This window comes from Rhinolophus ferrumequinum, chromosome 2 (assembly GCF_004115265.2).
Source record: "Rhinolophus ferrumequinum isolate MPI-CBG mRhiFer1 chromosome 2, mRhiFer1_v1.p, whole genome shotgun sequence".
NCBI lineage: Eukaryota > Metazoa > Chordata > Mammalia > Chiroptera > Rhinolophidae > Rhinolophus > Rhinolophus ferrumequinum.
Genome location: NC_046285.1, coordinates 60,966,192 through 60,981,909, shown reverse-complemented (window position 1 = coordinate 60,981,909; position 15,718 = coordinate 60,966,192). Strand labels below are relative to the sequence as shown.

Sequence of the window (15,718 nt, the reverse complement as noted above, 5' to 3'; positions counted from 1 at the left end):
AACATTTGGTATTTGTTGTTTTTTTATAGTAGCCGTTCTAATGAGTATGAAGTGATATTTTATTGTACTTTTGACTTGCAATTCCCTAATGACTTGTGGTGTTGAGCATCTTTTCACGTGCTTATTAGCCATTTGTATGTCTTCTTTGGAGAAATGTCTATTCAAATCCTTTGCCCATTTTTTGTTGTTGTTGTTATTTGTTCATTGTGGTGGTGGTTGTTCTTGAGTCAAGTAAGTTAAATATTAACAAAAAATATTAACAAGCTGAGAGAAAAAGATTCTCTCTGAAGTTCACTCTGAAACCCAGCCACTAAAACCTTATCCAATCAGCTACCAGTCTACAGGATAAGACCTGGATTTACACTCACCACTTTCCCAGGTATCAGGAGTGTTTTAAAAATTTCTACAATCTGACCTACTTTCCACACCCCTCACCGCCACCATCCTCACCCCTACATCACCCTTCCGTGCGGCGGGGGCTGGGGCAAATCACCCTTTTTAATCACCCTATTTAATCACCCTTTTTTCCCTTTGCCTGTGGGTTTGCTTGCTCTGCAATGTACATTCATTTAATTGAAAACTTTTACTGAGTTGCCTTCTGCCTTTTCTTCTCCACGCTAAATTTTCCAAAACCATTAAGAAATGGTTTTCTCTCGGCGCTGTCATGAACTAATAGAGGAAAGAAATCTGATTTGGTTCAAACCAGGAGGGGGACTAAGTAACGTTAGTCAAACCGCAACCCCCACGTAGTAACAACGTCAGCCTTTTGGAACTCCAAATCCCTAAGTGCAACGTGGGCATGGGTGGGAACAACGTTTGCTGAAACTTTGCAGATCAGCGGATCTGGAATTCAGACAGTTCGCGTGCCTTGCCGGAAAGCTCCTTGATTACCAAATGACGCCTACGATTTCTTCCCTAGCTTCCACTGCGTCCGCACGGTCCCGCACTTTCGCAAGCCTAATTTTCTCGATGCAGCCACCGCCTCTTTCTCCAAATCGTGCTGCGCCTCTATATATCTAGCCTCGGATCTTTGCGCTCACAATCTCTTCTGCTTTGAAAGCTCGATGCCTAACTCCAATCTTATTCAACTTGATGATGTTCTTGGATCCACCACTATTTTCAGTATGGTTGAGACAGATTAGGGTTTCAATAAATGCTGATAGGCTGAATGAATGAATGAATGAATGAATGAATGAATAATTGAAGACGTCACGAAAGTAATATTTACCACTCACATAACTTGGCAGAAAGATTGTGGAACTATGAAGTCCCAGATCGGGTTCCAATACCAGTCCTTCCACTTACTAGCTGTGTGATCCTCACCCCTTCAGAGTTCAAGAAACGAATGAATAAAATGTTCTCGCAGACACGTGTCACGAATTAAATGCGTGTTTCATCTCTGGCCACAAACAGCGCTCAAGAGAATTACTACTATTCGTCCTACTATACCACGTTCTGTGTTTATGAAGACTGTGAGTTTCCTGAGGGAAGGGGGATTATCTCACACGGTTCCAAGCTCTCCAAGGTGCCGGATCACATTAGGCGACTAGAATGACGGAGGACTACTATTTTTAACAAGCTCTGGGAGGGGAAGACTACATATCCCGAACGGATTTGGCCCCTTCGCAGAGACAAGTCCCATCATTTCGCAAGAATCTCATGCACAAAGGCAGGCCTAGTCTACTTGCAGATCCCATCTGCGCTCCCTAGGATCCCACCCCCAGCGCTTCAACAGGTCAGGTTCACTGCGGCCGCGCTCCATGCCTGGCTCCAACCTGGCTGCAAATTGCTGAGACCTCCGACAGGGCGGGCGCCTAGGCGAGACGCATGCGCACTCTTCTCTCCTGGTCTCCACCCTCCCTCGCTCCCTCCCTCCCTTCTTTAGTCGTTCGCGTTTCGAGTACTGCGTCCTTTTTGTCCACTACTGCGTGCGGTGTCAGTTTCCGTGCGGAAGTGGTGGCCGTGAGAGAAGAAGATGGCGACCACTATGGTGGCGCCGCCTGGTGCGGTGGCCAGTCGGGCCAACAAGCGCAGTGGCAGCGGGCCGGGAGCCGGCAGCGGCGGTGTGGGAGCCAAAGGCGCGGAGGAGGAACCGCCGCCGCCCCTACAGGCAGTTCTGGTGGCGGATAGCTTCAACCGCCGCTTCTTTCCCATCTCCAAGGACCAGCCTCGGGTGAGCGCCGTGCGCGAGAGCAGCCAGAGGGCCCCGAGGTGGGGGGCTGGAGCCAGTTATCTTTTCGACTGCCTAGTGATGCGTGCTCTGGGAGGACGTTTGTCCACCCTCTTGCCCTAAATCGGGTTTATCTAGTTAGGAGGAAGGCGAAAAGACCATCTAAAGCCCTGATGACTGCCGGACCGAGTGAGTGGCTGGCAGGTTTGGTCACTCTAGTGCTGTCTACCTCAGGTTTGGGGGGCATGCAGAGGGCTAAATGTAGAAGCAACGCTTTTGAGAAGCCTTCACGCGGGGATTCAACGCCCCAAGAGGAGGCTGCGGAGAAAAAAGAGATCCTTAGGTGAAAGAATGGAATATCACCCTCTTTTGCCTCCCAAAGGGAGGTCATAAGCCTAAAAAAGAGCAGACTGGTCTGATGCCAGAGTAACAGCTGTTTTGGATCTTGTACAGTGTGCCTTTTTTTTTTTTTTTTTTTTTTTTTTAGACAGCCAGTGCCATCTGTCTAAAGGAGGACAGAACAGGTTTAGTGGCTGGTTGCCAGCAGCCCCTGTATTGTTGTCTAGACACTGGGAAATTGGACTCAGCTGGTCCTGAGGATTGCGTGGTTATTCAGCAGTCCCTGGTTTAAAGAGGGGGAAACAGCATTCAGATTAGGGAAAATCCTCTCTAGTTCCTCACTCACTCCCCCAAAAGAGCCTAATTGCTGTTCGTTTTGTACAAGTGATTGGTGGCTTGCTAGCCCCTGACTGTTAGAAAGGAATCAAGGAAGGAAATTTTATGGGGAAAAGGCCTTATCAGTGCTTAAGTTTCTGGAGATATGATGTCCAGTAGTCTCCTCTGCCGGGGTGGTCTCCTATTCTATAGAAGCTGGGTGACGCTAAGCAAATAGATTCTATGCTTACTATATCCAAATTGCAACACCTTAGACTCGAATGCTTAGAGCGTGCCGTGAACTAAAGGCAGAAGCCTGATTACTTTTAAACTGGAAAGATAAAGCTATAGCGTTTGGAAACTCTGATACAGGAGTGAAAATTGTGGTTGTAGTGGGGGAAAGAATGGTACAGAGAGGGCCTCCACGGATTCAAGACTTCACCTTTTTTTTTTTTTTTCATCTCCTATCCTCCAGGTCCTCTTGCCTCTGGCCAACGTGGCACTAATTGACTACACTCTGGAATTTCTGACTGCCACAGGTGTACAGGAAACCTTTGTCTTTTGCTGCTGGAAGGCTGCTCAAATCAAGGAACATTTACTGTAAGGCCCTGCAACTTTTCTTGTCATGTTTCATCATTTTTTTTGTTAGGATGGATGTAACTAAAAGGGAAATTGTGAGGGGGAAAAATGTGTCTGTTTAGATCCCATCATAAGATCTAAGGGTATTCTCTTCACTTATCAGGAAGCAGCTGAAGCTATGACAAAAATTAAAGAATAACATTTGACTCTCACTTATAAAGTTTGTTCCCAGTGGATTTTGCTTTTGATTTAATGGTTCTAATACGGAAGTTATAAGAGTAATATCTTTGTTTTTCCACTGAGTTTCTAAATATTGAGCTCTTTCTCATCTTTGTCTTCCCAGTGCCAAATACATAGTAAGCACTTAATAAATGTTTGGTGAAATCTTCTTGAAAAAGAGTGAATTTCAGGAATTATGGAAGCTTAGCAAATAAAGACTAGGATATTAGCATGATCTCCATTAGACAGTTTCTAAATTTGGTCTGGACGTTGGAAGGAGAAAAGTGACTGTGAGAAGTGTGTTCTCAGGCTACTTTGTACACCCTAAGTCTCAGTGGGATTTTGAGTTCAGATCCATGTTTGAGGACGGGTCATATGGAAAGGAAATAACCATGTTTCTCTAACTCATAAAACAAGACTGGTGACACAGGATGCTGAAACCATTAATTATAGTTCATAAATCTCTTTGAAGTTGAGGACGCTGGCAGGAACCCAAAAAGCCATAGAGAAGGAGTGTAAATGTTGAATGGGGGAGAAAAACAGGGAAGCTCTATGTGATCTCCGTGCTTGATTCACTCATTCCCTTACCCCCCTTCCTTTAGGAAATCTAAGTGGTGCCGCCCTACATCCCTCAACGTGGTTCGAATCATTACATCAGAGCTGTATCGATCCCTGGGAGATGTTCTCCGTGACGTCGATGCCAAGGCCTTGGTGCGCTCCGACTTCTTGCTGGTGTATGGGGACATCATCTCCAACATCAATATTACCAGAGCCCTAGAGGAACACAGGTCAGGATGGGAAAATGGTCGGGACAACAGTTGGTGACCAGAAGAACCCCAAGACTGCTTTTTTGCAGCTCTCTCCCTCTATCCTTCATAGGTTGAGGCGAAAGCTAGAAAAAAATGTATCTGTGATGACAATGATCTTCAAGGAGTCATCCCCCAGCCACCCAACTCGTTGCCATGAGGACAACGTGGTTGTGGCTGTGGATAGTGCCACAAACCGGGTTCTCCATTTCCAGAAGACCCAAGGCCTCCGACGTTTTTCTTTTCCGCTGGTGTGTGGGTATCTAGGTTCCTTGAGGTGGGAAAGGGACAGGCTTCAGCAAGAGAGATGGGTTAAAGTCCTTGTAACTTCTCCCCACAGAGCTTGTTCCAGGGCGGTGGAGATGGAGTGGAGATTCGCTATGATTTACTGGATTGTCATATCAGCATCTGCTCTCCTCAGGTGACCTCTTCAGTACTAGGGCTGCACATCCAAAGAGTAGAACTCTGAGGGTGTGTGATTGCCCCCTTAGAAGGCCAGGGTGTATTTCTTCTCCCTCTTTCTCGTATCTATTCTACCACAAATAGGTGCTGTCATTTCAACCCCAATATTGGGAGCCTCCTTGGGATTTTGGCCAATGTCTCGCTGTCATAGGGTCTGATAGGTCTCTGGGGGCTTATCTTTGCATCCAGAGAATAGCATTTAACTTGGCCCTACCCAATTGCGCCCCATAGGTGGCTCAACTCTTTACAGACAACTTTGACTACCAAACTCGGGATGACTTTGTGCGAGGCCTGCTAGTGAATGAGGAGGTAAGAAAAGGCTCCCACTGCCTCTTTAAAAGAGGGCTAGGATTTTATCTCATGCAGATAACTTTTGGTCCCCTTTTGTGTTTTATTGAGCCTTAGGAGGGAGGCAAATAGCTGGGTTTTGGGGGAAGCAGTACACAAAGAAGGGTCTCAGGCCATTTGGCTGTGACATTGAGAGGCAGAGGGGAACTTAAGAAGGTTAGAAAAGTGTTCTACCTGTGGACTCTTCCTCTCTTGCTTGCTTAGGTGACCTCCCTTTCCTTGTCTTCATTCAGATCCTAGGGAACCAGATCCACATGCACGTGACAACTAGGGAATATGGCGCCCGGGTCTCCAACCTGCACATGTATGCAGCTGTCTGCGCCGATGTCATCCGCCGATGGGTCTATCCTCTCACTCCAGAGGCAAACTTCACTGACAGCACGAGCCAGAACTGCACTCACTCCCGGCACAACATCTACCGAGGGCCTGAGGTCAGCCTGGGCCATGGCAGCGTCCTGGAGGAAAATGTGCTCCTGGGCTCTGGCACTGTCATTGGCAGCAATTGCTCCATCACCAACAGTGTCATTGGCCCTGGCTGTCACATTGGTGAGCACAGGTGGGGAGGTCAAGCCAGCCATCCTAGGAGCAGGAACCTGGGGAGGCCCCATGTCTCCATAGAAGTATACAGAGGGATAGTCCCTGAGAATTAGGAATTAGAGTGGCTGCCTTAATAAAGGAGGGAACAGGGATGTAAAAACACTGATGCTTTAATGTGTGGTCTGGGAGCCTCTTGTTGGGTGACTCTTCACGTTCCAGGGTACCCTATATTCACATTTAGAACCAAGTGGATAATTAGCATGCAGTGATAATACCTGTTTAGTGCATTACAGTTTACAAAGGGCTTTTGCATAGATTATTTCATTTAATCCTCACAAACACCTTGTGAGGTAGGTATAATTTATCCCCAGATAAGCAAACTGGCTCAAAGAGATTGTCTCGCCCAAGATCATAGCTAATAAGAGGCAGTGCTGGGACTTGAGTCTGAGTGTTCTGATTGTGAAGTCCAGTGTTCTTGTTACTCTACCATAAATGCCTGGTTAGCTTCTTGGTAACTCACTTTGGTTGTAGGAATAGGATGCTTCTGACGGAACTGCCCCTTTAAAAGAATAAGATTCTAATTCTAAAATATACAAAAAGAGGTGGAATAATTTGGTTAAATATGGACGTGATTCTAATAAGGCTCTTGAGTTCAAGGGATCCCTAGAAACCTTGAAGGTTCTTACGTCCTATATGTAGTGTGTAATTGTTTTAAACCTAGTGGAGGTGGTCAGGCTGAGCAATGTTCTATATTCAGGCCTGGGCTTAGAGGGGGAAGAGGGTATTTTTGGTGAGCTGGAGGATGGAGTATTCGAGCTGGGTGGGAGCTGTGCTGGTATCGGTCAGCCATGTCTTCCAGGAATGGCCCTGGTCTGGAGCTGGAGCCCTGAGTGACCAGGAGCCCTTCCTGTCCTGAGCTAGGTGATGACGTGGTGCTGGATCAGGCCTACCTGTGGCAGGGTGTTCGAGTAGCTGCTGGAGCACAGATCCATCAGTCTCTGCTTTGTGACAATGCCGAGGTCAAGGAACGTGTTACACTGAAGCCACGCTGTGTCCTCACTTCCCAGGTGAGACCTGCTGCCTACTGTGCAGAGGCCCCAAACTGAGTGGTGGTCATGCTGAGCCAGAAGGAGCCCATACCCACCTATGATCAAACCTGAACTGAGAGTCCAAATTCACTGGTTGCATTTGCCTTCTACTTGGCTTAGTAATAAAACTCACTCTCATTGTCAGGATGTACTTTTCCCCAACACACTAATGGATCTGTGCCACCCACTCCTTTTTTCTCCCCTAGGTGGTAGTGGGCCCTGACATCACACTGCCTGAGGGCTCGGTGATCTCTTTGCACCCTCCAGATGCAGAGGAAGATGAGGATGATAGCCAGTTCAGTGACGATTCTGGGGCTGACCAAGAAAAGGAGAAAGTGAAGCTGAAAGGTGTGAGGCTCAGCAGGTGTGGGGCATCTGTGTGTGTCTCTGCCCCATCGAAAAACCATCATTTCCTCCTGGAGAGATTGGTGCTTCCACGGCCTTTGCTAAAGATCAGTGCCTTTCCAGGTTACAATCCCTCAGAAGTTGGAGTTGCAGGCCAGGGCTACCTCTGGAAAGCTGCAGACATGAACATGGAGGAAGAGGAGGAACTACGGCAGAATCTGTGGGGTGAGCGAGGCCTTATTCCTGCCCCCTCCCTTTCTAAATCAGAATATTTTGAAGGCGAGTGAACACTTCAGAATCAGACTACTTGTTCAGCTTTATTCATGCAGACAAGGCAGATAAATGGCTCTCTGTCAGTGGCTCTTTCCTAATTTTTCTTCTCTCTCACCCTATGTGGCTTCTCAGGACTCACAATCAACATGGAAGAAGAGAGTGAAACTGAAAGTGAGCGAAGTATGGATTCTGAGGAGCTCGACAGCCGGGCAGGCTCCCCACAGATGGATGACGTCAAAGGTGAGTGGCCAGGGGACCAGTGTCCTAGGACAGAAGAGGAAAACTTCCAGTTTATTATCTGGATCCACTAGCCAAAGACTTGTGTTTCTCCCAGAAGGGTTTGGCAAAAAGTCAGACGAAGATGACTTAATGCATTTTGGAGTGATGTTGGCCCACGAACTTATTCTTGCTCTGATTTTAGTGTTCCAGAACGAAGTCCTGGGAACACTGCAGCGGGGCATGGAGGAGAACATTTCTTGTGACAATCTAGTCCTAGAAATCAACTCTCTCAAGTAAGAGCAGCCCCTCCCTATTTTCTTCCCCGGGGATAATCCCAGGCAGGTAGAGGTTCTCCTGTTTCTTCCCCAAATAGGTACCTGTTTCCTTGACATTTCCTTGACATCTCAAATAGACAAGGCCAACAGCATTTAGGTTCTAGCCTTGGCATAGACTTCCTCCTTCTAAAACCGTCCCATTCCATGTTGTTCCATCTGACTTCCTGTCGCCCAATGTCCTGGCACAGTCGAGTCCTACAGCATGCTGGGAGGACCAATGAAGGCCCTGGTGTCACCACAGTCTCCCCACAGGTACGCCTACAACATAAGCCTGAAGGAGGTGATGCAGGTGCTGAGTCACGTGGTCCTGGAGTTCCCACTGCAACAAATGGATTCTCGGCTCGACACAAACCGCTACTGTGCTCTGCTGCTTCCCGTGAGTGCAACTGGGGCTATGTACAAGGGACTGGGTGGAGTCCTGCTGTGCTGGACTTTAAAAGAAATCAGGAGTAGAAGGTCTTGCTGTGAGATATTTTGTTACTTGTGATTGGTTCCTTTCTCCTCACCTCTGGAAGCAGATTGGATTCTAGAACAGCCTTGGCTGGTCCAGAGGAGTCAAGTTAGGGTCAATCCTGAGTGGCCTTTGAGACTCCAGGATTCAGACCAGACCAGACCCCACAGGTATACCCAGAATAGACCTAGACTTTTAGACTCTCTGCAAATGATTTACATGATTGAATGAGATCAGCCATTAGGCTGGAAATAGATATTTTGAGGCAGCCTGCACATCTGACCCCCTTTCACCTTCCCTAGGAACCTGTTCTTTTTCCCCAACCCTGACTGCTAGCAACTCCCAAGTCCTTCTGACACGATTCCACAAGGCCTGGATCATCTCCCTCTTGTCTTCCCATATCACGAAAGACCCATATTACCAATATTGATTTTCTTTGCTGTTCAGGTAGGTACACGCTCAAGAATATATTGCAGCTCCCTTCTCTTTTCTTCCATAGCTGCTCAAGACCTGGAGCCCTGTTTTTAGGAACTACATAAAGCGTGCAGCTGATCATTTGGAAACATTGGCAGCCATTGAGGACTTCTTCCTAGAGCATGAAGCTCTTGGTACTTCCATGGCCAAGGTGAATACCTCCACAAAGCTTCATAGTCCTGCATTTGCTTTGAAACACACCTTGGTGACCTCCATGGACACACAGAACAGAGGCTGACATGAATCCAGGATGGAGTTTGGTTAACAGCACCATCCACCCCTAGTATTGCGCTCTTTGCGTGGAGCCAGGCCAGGAAGGTAGCCATTTGGAAGTTGCCTTGGGAGTCTGCAAAGCACTACCCAGCAATAGTTTCAGAAGTTATGCCTGTTCCAGTACCAGAGTGAACAGCTTACTCTTGTCTGTTTTGAAGGAAGCTGCTTAGTATGTAGAAGGAAGCTAAGGACCTGGTAGAAAGAGGTGCGAAGATCTTTCCTCCTCGTCCTCTGTTATCGATTATGTCTTGCTGGACTCTGCAAGGTCTCTGAGATCTCTGCTGGCCTTCTGCAGGTACTGATGGCTTTCTACCAGCTGGAGATCTTGGCTGAGGAGACAATCCTGAGTTGGTACAGCCAAAGGGATACAACTGACAAGGGCCGGCAGTTGCGGAAGAACCAACAGGTGAGTCCTGCTGCCCGCTCACCACAGTGGTTGTCTGGTTCCCTAACCCTTGGCCCCAGACTGCAGGGTAGTTGGTCCCTGGGACTTTGGTTGTTCGAGCTATTTATCCACTAAGGAGAACAGGAGGGTATGTGCCCCTCTCTCAGTAGCTCTCCACTATGCTTCCTTACAGCTGCAGAGGTTCATCCAGTGGCTAAAAGAGGCAGAAGAGGAGTCATCTGAAGATGACTGAAGTCGCACTGCCTCCTCCTGTGGGTGTGGTTGATTGCTGTCCTGGCTTCTGGGTCAGACAAATGAGAAGCTAGTTGCAGATGAGTGACCACCATCCTGGCCGAGATTTAAAGGAGCAGAGGCTGGAACTACAGTATTCTTCCCACCGCCAGCAACCATGTGCCTCGCATCCTGACTGGGTAGTTGGGATGAGGGAAGCTGGGCTGGAACAAAGCTCTGCCTAAGGACAATCTAGGCAGGCCCTGCAGTTAGAGGAAGCCCAGTGCCACAGCTTTGTGCTCTGGCTTTCCCTCGGGGAACAGCAGAGAGCAGCTAGCCCTCTCTGCTGCTTGTATTTGTTAATATTAAAAAAGAGAGAGGGGGTGTGTTTGGTTTCTCTACAACTCTGAATGAGCAGCCGTTGAAGTAGGTGACTGAAGAGTTCTGAACCTCTGACATGACAGCTGTTCCTTAACACCTGGGGGAGAGGGAGAAGAGGAGTGTTATGGCCACTAGGTGGCACTGTGGTACCTTGCTAATTGACCATTGCCATGGCTCATGGGTAATGGAGATGCCTGAGCCTGTTTGCATAGAGCATCCTAGACCTACACGGACACTCTTCTGCTAGAGAGTGATGATGCCAAGCATATGTAAAGTCTGATAACCACCTGTCAATCCCTCATGCTTTGTCCCATTGATCTAGTACTAGTCCTGTCAGGGAAGCTGGGCTACTCTTCATCTTTGTTTTTTTTTTTCCCTTTCTTCCGCCTTCCCCTCCCTGCACTCTGGTTCAAGCCATTGTTTCTCAGTCTAGTGTAGGACACAGCCATGCTGGTATTATGAGCCGTGTGCTCCTGCCCACTGCCTGCCACTCCCACTGGCTGGGGGCCACTCATGCCAGCACCCGGCAGCCCAGCTCCAGGGAGAGCTGTTGTTCACCATCTTAGCTGTAGAGGGCGCAGCTCACTGGCTCATGTGGAAATTCAACCGGTGACCTGGGCGTTAGCATGCGGCTCCAACCACCTGAGCCACCCAGCTGGCCCTCTACTCTTCATCTTAAAGATGAGGAAATTTGCTCTACGTTTCATGACTCTTGAGGATTTGAGCTTCATAATCCAGAGTTCTTACTGCTTCTGTAGAGTCAGTGTCACAGTGAAGGGAAATTGCCCCCAGAGGCAAATATAACCCCAAGCCAGCAACGGATATCCTAAAAACAGGAAGATCCTGCAAAGTGGACTTTTCTCTAATATTGAGAGAGTGTGTAATATGTGACAGGCATTTTGCTAAAAACTTTTCCTATGTTATTTTAGTTAACCTTCACTTCAATCCTTTGAAGTAGGCTTTATCCCCATTTTCAGATGAGGAGCCTAAAGGTCAGAGAGGTCCCATAACTGGTAATTGATAGAGCCAGGATTTGTTATTGGACTCTAGAGCTGGAGTTTATCACTGCTTATCATTGTCTCCTTCAACTTCAACCATATGATCTTCTAGCTCATCTTTGAGCTCTTTGTTGCCTTCTTATAACCCTTGCTCTATTGACACTTAAACTGTGGCAAATGTTACTGGTAACAAATGGCCCTCCTGGACATCACAGATAAAATGGTTGCCTGCCTTCATTTCAGTTGGATGGAAAGGAATAAGCTGAGGGAGAGGACACTGAACTACACTCAGGTGTAAAGGAGCATTACTGAATATTTCCGAAGAGAAAACCAGGCTGGCCAGGATTTGGCCTTTTTACTTTTCTTAGTAAATCTCAGTTTCTGCTTTGTCAGATATAGGATCTAGTGCCTAGAGAGCATGTGAAGGTTACAGCATGGACCTAATAGGGGCAGTTAAAACAACTGCAGGGCACCTCTGATTTGTACCTGATGGGTAGCAGAGAGCCGAGTGGCCTATAGAACTGTTTTAGGAGGAAGAGAATCCTTTCAGTTGTGGTGATTAGAGAAGGCTTACAGGACTGTGATGCTTGAGTGACCCAAAACAGGGTAGAAGGGAACTTTAAAGGCAAAGCAAAGGATTTCCATTTAAATGTGGCAAATTAAACACATGGGTTTTTTTACTCCCTCCAAAACCCCATTCATATGCCACTAAAGGATACTTTTAAAAGGCATGTGACTCGATAAGGAAAACTAGGTGATGACAATGAATGAGAGATATCAACATTCTGGAAAATGAAAAATGGAAGAGTTGACTTAGCAGAGCAGAAGGAAATGGATTCTACCTACTGGGATGGCTATTAACAAGCAAACCAACATGACTTTCTGAACCCAGAAAAGGCTCAGCAGAAGAGGGTAAAGACGGTCTAAGAACAGGCATCGAGTGGAGGGGATTCAGACAAAGACCTCTATAAGAAAAAGCCCCCCCAACCCCCACCTTATATAATCCAGCAGGGTGACTACCCCTACTTCTCCTCCGCAAGAAATGGGAGATTTAGCCTTTGGAGAAACGGTGGGGAGGAAATTATCAAAGAAATACAAAGGTTTCCTAAACCCAAAGATCATGAGTTTCCAGACTGACAGAGCCCATGAGTGCCCAGCATAATGAATGATATTCAGAACCTCATGATATTCCAGAACCTCAGGGGAAATGTAAATTATTAGAGCTTCTAGACTTAACAACAGACATGGTGGGGATGGGGGTGAGGAGCTAGGTTGAAAATGAAGGATTAAGTGGAAGTATATGAGTGGTAGGGCTCTAAATATCAGCACACATTGATTTATATCCCCAGGCAAAAGCAAACAACAACTACAGAAAAAGCCTACAAATACATTTTTTGTTTCCTCGAAAAAAGCGATCTTTCCCCCACTTGATCACCCTACAGTAAACCTGTTAGATAATAAGCCTTGTACATGAACAGCTCCCAGTCAGCTTTCTGGTATCTCTTAAATGTGAATGGACGGCCAAGGGCCATCAAATATTTGAGGAAACTTCCAGTGTGGAAGGCAGAGACCAAAAAATTGACACCAAGGAAACTGACAAGACGGAGCTTTTTTGAAAACTTGGTGCGGCCTGGGGGGAAGCTATTTTCAAAATTCAAAGAGGAAAAATACTGTGTCTATGAAGAAAGTGTTATAAAAAGGAAGAATTGGAGAACAAAAAAAGTTCTTAGAAATTAAAAATAAATGAATTGTTTCCTTCTGCTGAGAACTGGAGAACCAGAGAACCAAACAGGAAGGAGACTCTCCATCCTTACACACTTCTTGAATTTTCAATTATGAATATTTTACCTATCCAATTGGATAGGGGGAAGGTTGGAAATAATATTAAGGAGATCTTGCAAAAAGGTGAAATCATTTTAAAATAGGAATGGATGATAAAGGAGAAAATAAAATTAAGGATCAATCCTGAAGGTCCAACATCTAACAGTTGCAGAAGCAATGGGGGAAATGGTAGTCATGTTATTAAGTAATTCAAGAAGATATGGTTGAATTTCTAGATGGAAAGAGTGCCTAGCACAGTGAATAAGCACCAAGGCATGTCACCATGGAGTTTCAGAACCCAAGGATAAAGAGAACTTCCTAAAGACTTCCAGGGAATTCAAAACAAATCGTGTTCAAAGGCTTAGGATAATAAAGAGACGAAACTGATCACTTCATAGCAACACTGGAAGCTAGAAGACAGTGGTGCCTTCAAAATTCTGAAGATAAATTCTGAACCTTCAAAATTCTGAAGATAAATTACTTTTAACTCAATCATTTTCAGATTTGCAAGTTCTCAAAAATTTTATTTCCCATGCTTTCAAGGGAAGCTACCGAGAATGTGCTTTCCTAAAGCAAAGGAGTAAAGTATCTAGGAAATGAGGAACCAACATGCAGAAGTAAAGGAAATTTTAAGTATGATACAGAGAAGTGGCTGCTGTGCACAAGCAAAGATAGTCAACAGTGCAGATTAGAGCAACAGAATTGAAGGCTCCAGGGAAGAAAATGGATAGATTATCTAATATACAGACATACCTCATTTTATTGAACTTCACTTTATTGCATTTCAAGATCATTCTGGGTTTGGTTTTTTTTTTTTTTTACAAATTGAAGGTTTGTGGCAACCCTGCATCAAGCAAGTCTATTGGTGCCATTTTTTTCAACAGGATTAGATAATGGTTAGCACTTTTTAGCAATAAAGTATGTTTTGATTAAGGTATCTACAGTGTTTTTTTAAGACATAATGCTATTGCACACTTAACAGACTACAGTATAGTATAAACATATCTTTTTTATGCACTGGGAAACCCAAAAATTTGTGTGACTATTGTGATATTTGCTTTATGGTGGTCTGGAATCAAACCCGCAGTATCTCTGACATATGCCTGTATTTGACTGAGCTAACAAAATATGTATTGAGAAACTATTAGATTATGTGGAAAGAATAGATAGATACACTATATTACATAAAAAGCAAAGCAAATGAAAAGGCAAGGCAATGGTTAATGACGAGAAACAAGTTGTAAAGGAAGCATTTATTCATAGTCAAAATGTCAATACTAAGTACTATATTGACTTTAAAAAAGTGGGATTTTACTATTTTAAGAGGTTAGGGGGAGGTGGAAGAAAAAGAAATCCATCAGTCAAGATTGGAAATCAATAAGCGATGTCTAGAATGCATAATTCAAGAGATAGTATAAACTAAAAAAGTATACTGGGGTGGGGAGGGAAATGGGACAGAGGACAGCTGTTAAAAACTTTCCTAATACTATTTGACTATGCACACATACTGCTTTGGTAAGAATTTAAAGTAAAGGGTATGAAATAAAAATATACATGTGTGCAGGGGCTAGCAAATAGTTTGATTTGCTGAAGTCAAAATTTTAGATAGGACATAATGAAATAAAAGGCCGCAAAGGTAGGTAGAGGTTAGATTATGGAGGGCTTTGGATATCATGATCAGGATATTTGGAAAGCATTAGGGAATGTGAAGAGGTTTCTGAGCTGAAGAGGTACTTACTGTTGAAATGCTTATTTGGCAACTGTACAAAATGGAGTGGGAGGAGCCCACACTTGTTGATGTGTGGACCTATGTGAGATGGTCCCAGTCTACCTTCCCAGACTGATCTAACACTATCCCTGGAGTCACAGCGGCCTTCCTCTGGTTCCTCAAATCTGGCAAGTTTATTTCTGCCTTGAGCCTTTAGACTTGTCTGTGCCCTCAGCCTGGAATGCTCTTCCCCCAGGCCAGACCTTATAGCTGCTTTCTCATTTGTTCTAGGACTTAGCTCAAATGGAAGAGGCCTTCTCTGACCACACATAATTCTCTTTCCCCTGTTACTATCACATCACTCTATTTTATCTTTTTCATAGCACTTGTCACTCTGAAGTTATTTATTTACAAGCCTCTTTCCAAATAAGTAAAGGTCCGGGGCAGCATTACCTGTCTTCTATTTGCTGTAGCTCATGCAGTATGCCTTGTACATAGTAGGCACTCAATATTTATTAAACAAATTTAAAGCTAAGGGGTAAGGGGATCTGTTAGAAATGATTATACCTACTTCTGGTTTGAGACTTACTGTCCCAGTAATGCACCCATCTTCATTCTTGCACTCGTTCTGCGTTCAATCCATTTATTAAACCACCACTGCGTTGCATCTAGGTACTGAGGTTATAAGAAGGAATCAGCACTCGATCCTATAGTGTCCTCAAGGAGCTCAATTTGGTAGACTCAATGATGGCTACTTATGCTTATTAACAGACCCTAAAGGTCCATGTCAAGATCACTTTCCCCAGTGGTACTTGGTCAGAAGCCCCATCCACCTACCTCTGGGGACCAAAGAGACCCCTGCATTACACCCCTTCCCAGCTGCGAGGAGCAACCGATCCCCTTGGGTCCAAAGCCTGGGCTTTGAAGAGTCCAGGAACGCAATCATCCTGGTGAGATCAAT

General features: G+C 45.5%; 1 protein-coding gene across 1 annotated transcript; it reads left to right on the top strand.

The window, feature by feature from the left end:
* The first annotated feature begins 1,879 nt into the window (after positions 1–1,879).
* EIF2B5 (eukaryotic translation initiation factor 2B subunit epsilon) lies at positions 1,880–10,227 on the top strand. The gene is made up of 16 exons (XM_033132268.1): positions 1,880–2,173; positions 3,300–3,424; positions 4,225–4,410; positions 4,502–4,679; positions 4,769–4,849; positions 5,122–5,199; positions 5,472–5,784; positions 6,697–6,842; positions 7,070–7,211; positions 7,332–7,433; positions 7,614–7,721; positions 7,903–7,993; positions 8,288–8,411; positions 8,986–9,111; positions 9,529–9,639; positions 9,812–10,227. Exons 1-16 carry the CDS (start codon positions 1,976–1,978, stop codon positions 9,869–9,871), a joined length of 2,169 nt encoding a protein of 722 aa, XP_032988159.1. The 5' UTR covers positions 1,880–1,975; the 3' UTR covers positions 9,872–10,227.
* The last annotated feature ends 5,491 nt before the right edge of the window (positions 10,228–15,718 follow it).

Bases quoted from the DNA above. Each gene is read 5' to 3' on its own strand.
- EIF2B5 (XM_033132268.1), top strand. From the start codon at position 1,976: ATGGCGACCACTATGGTGGCGCCGCCTGGTGCGGTGGCCAGTCGGGCC. The intron at 4,411-4,501 runs GTCAGGATGGGA...TATCCTTCATAG, and splicing joins AGAGCCCTAGAGGAACACAG to GTTGAGGCGAAAGCTAGAAA. The intron at 6,843-7,069 runs GTGAGACCTGCT...TTTCTCCCCTAG, and splicing joins GCTGTGTCCTCACTTCCCAG to GTGGTAGTGGGCCCTGACAT.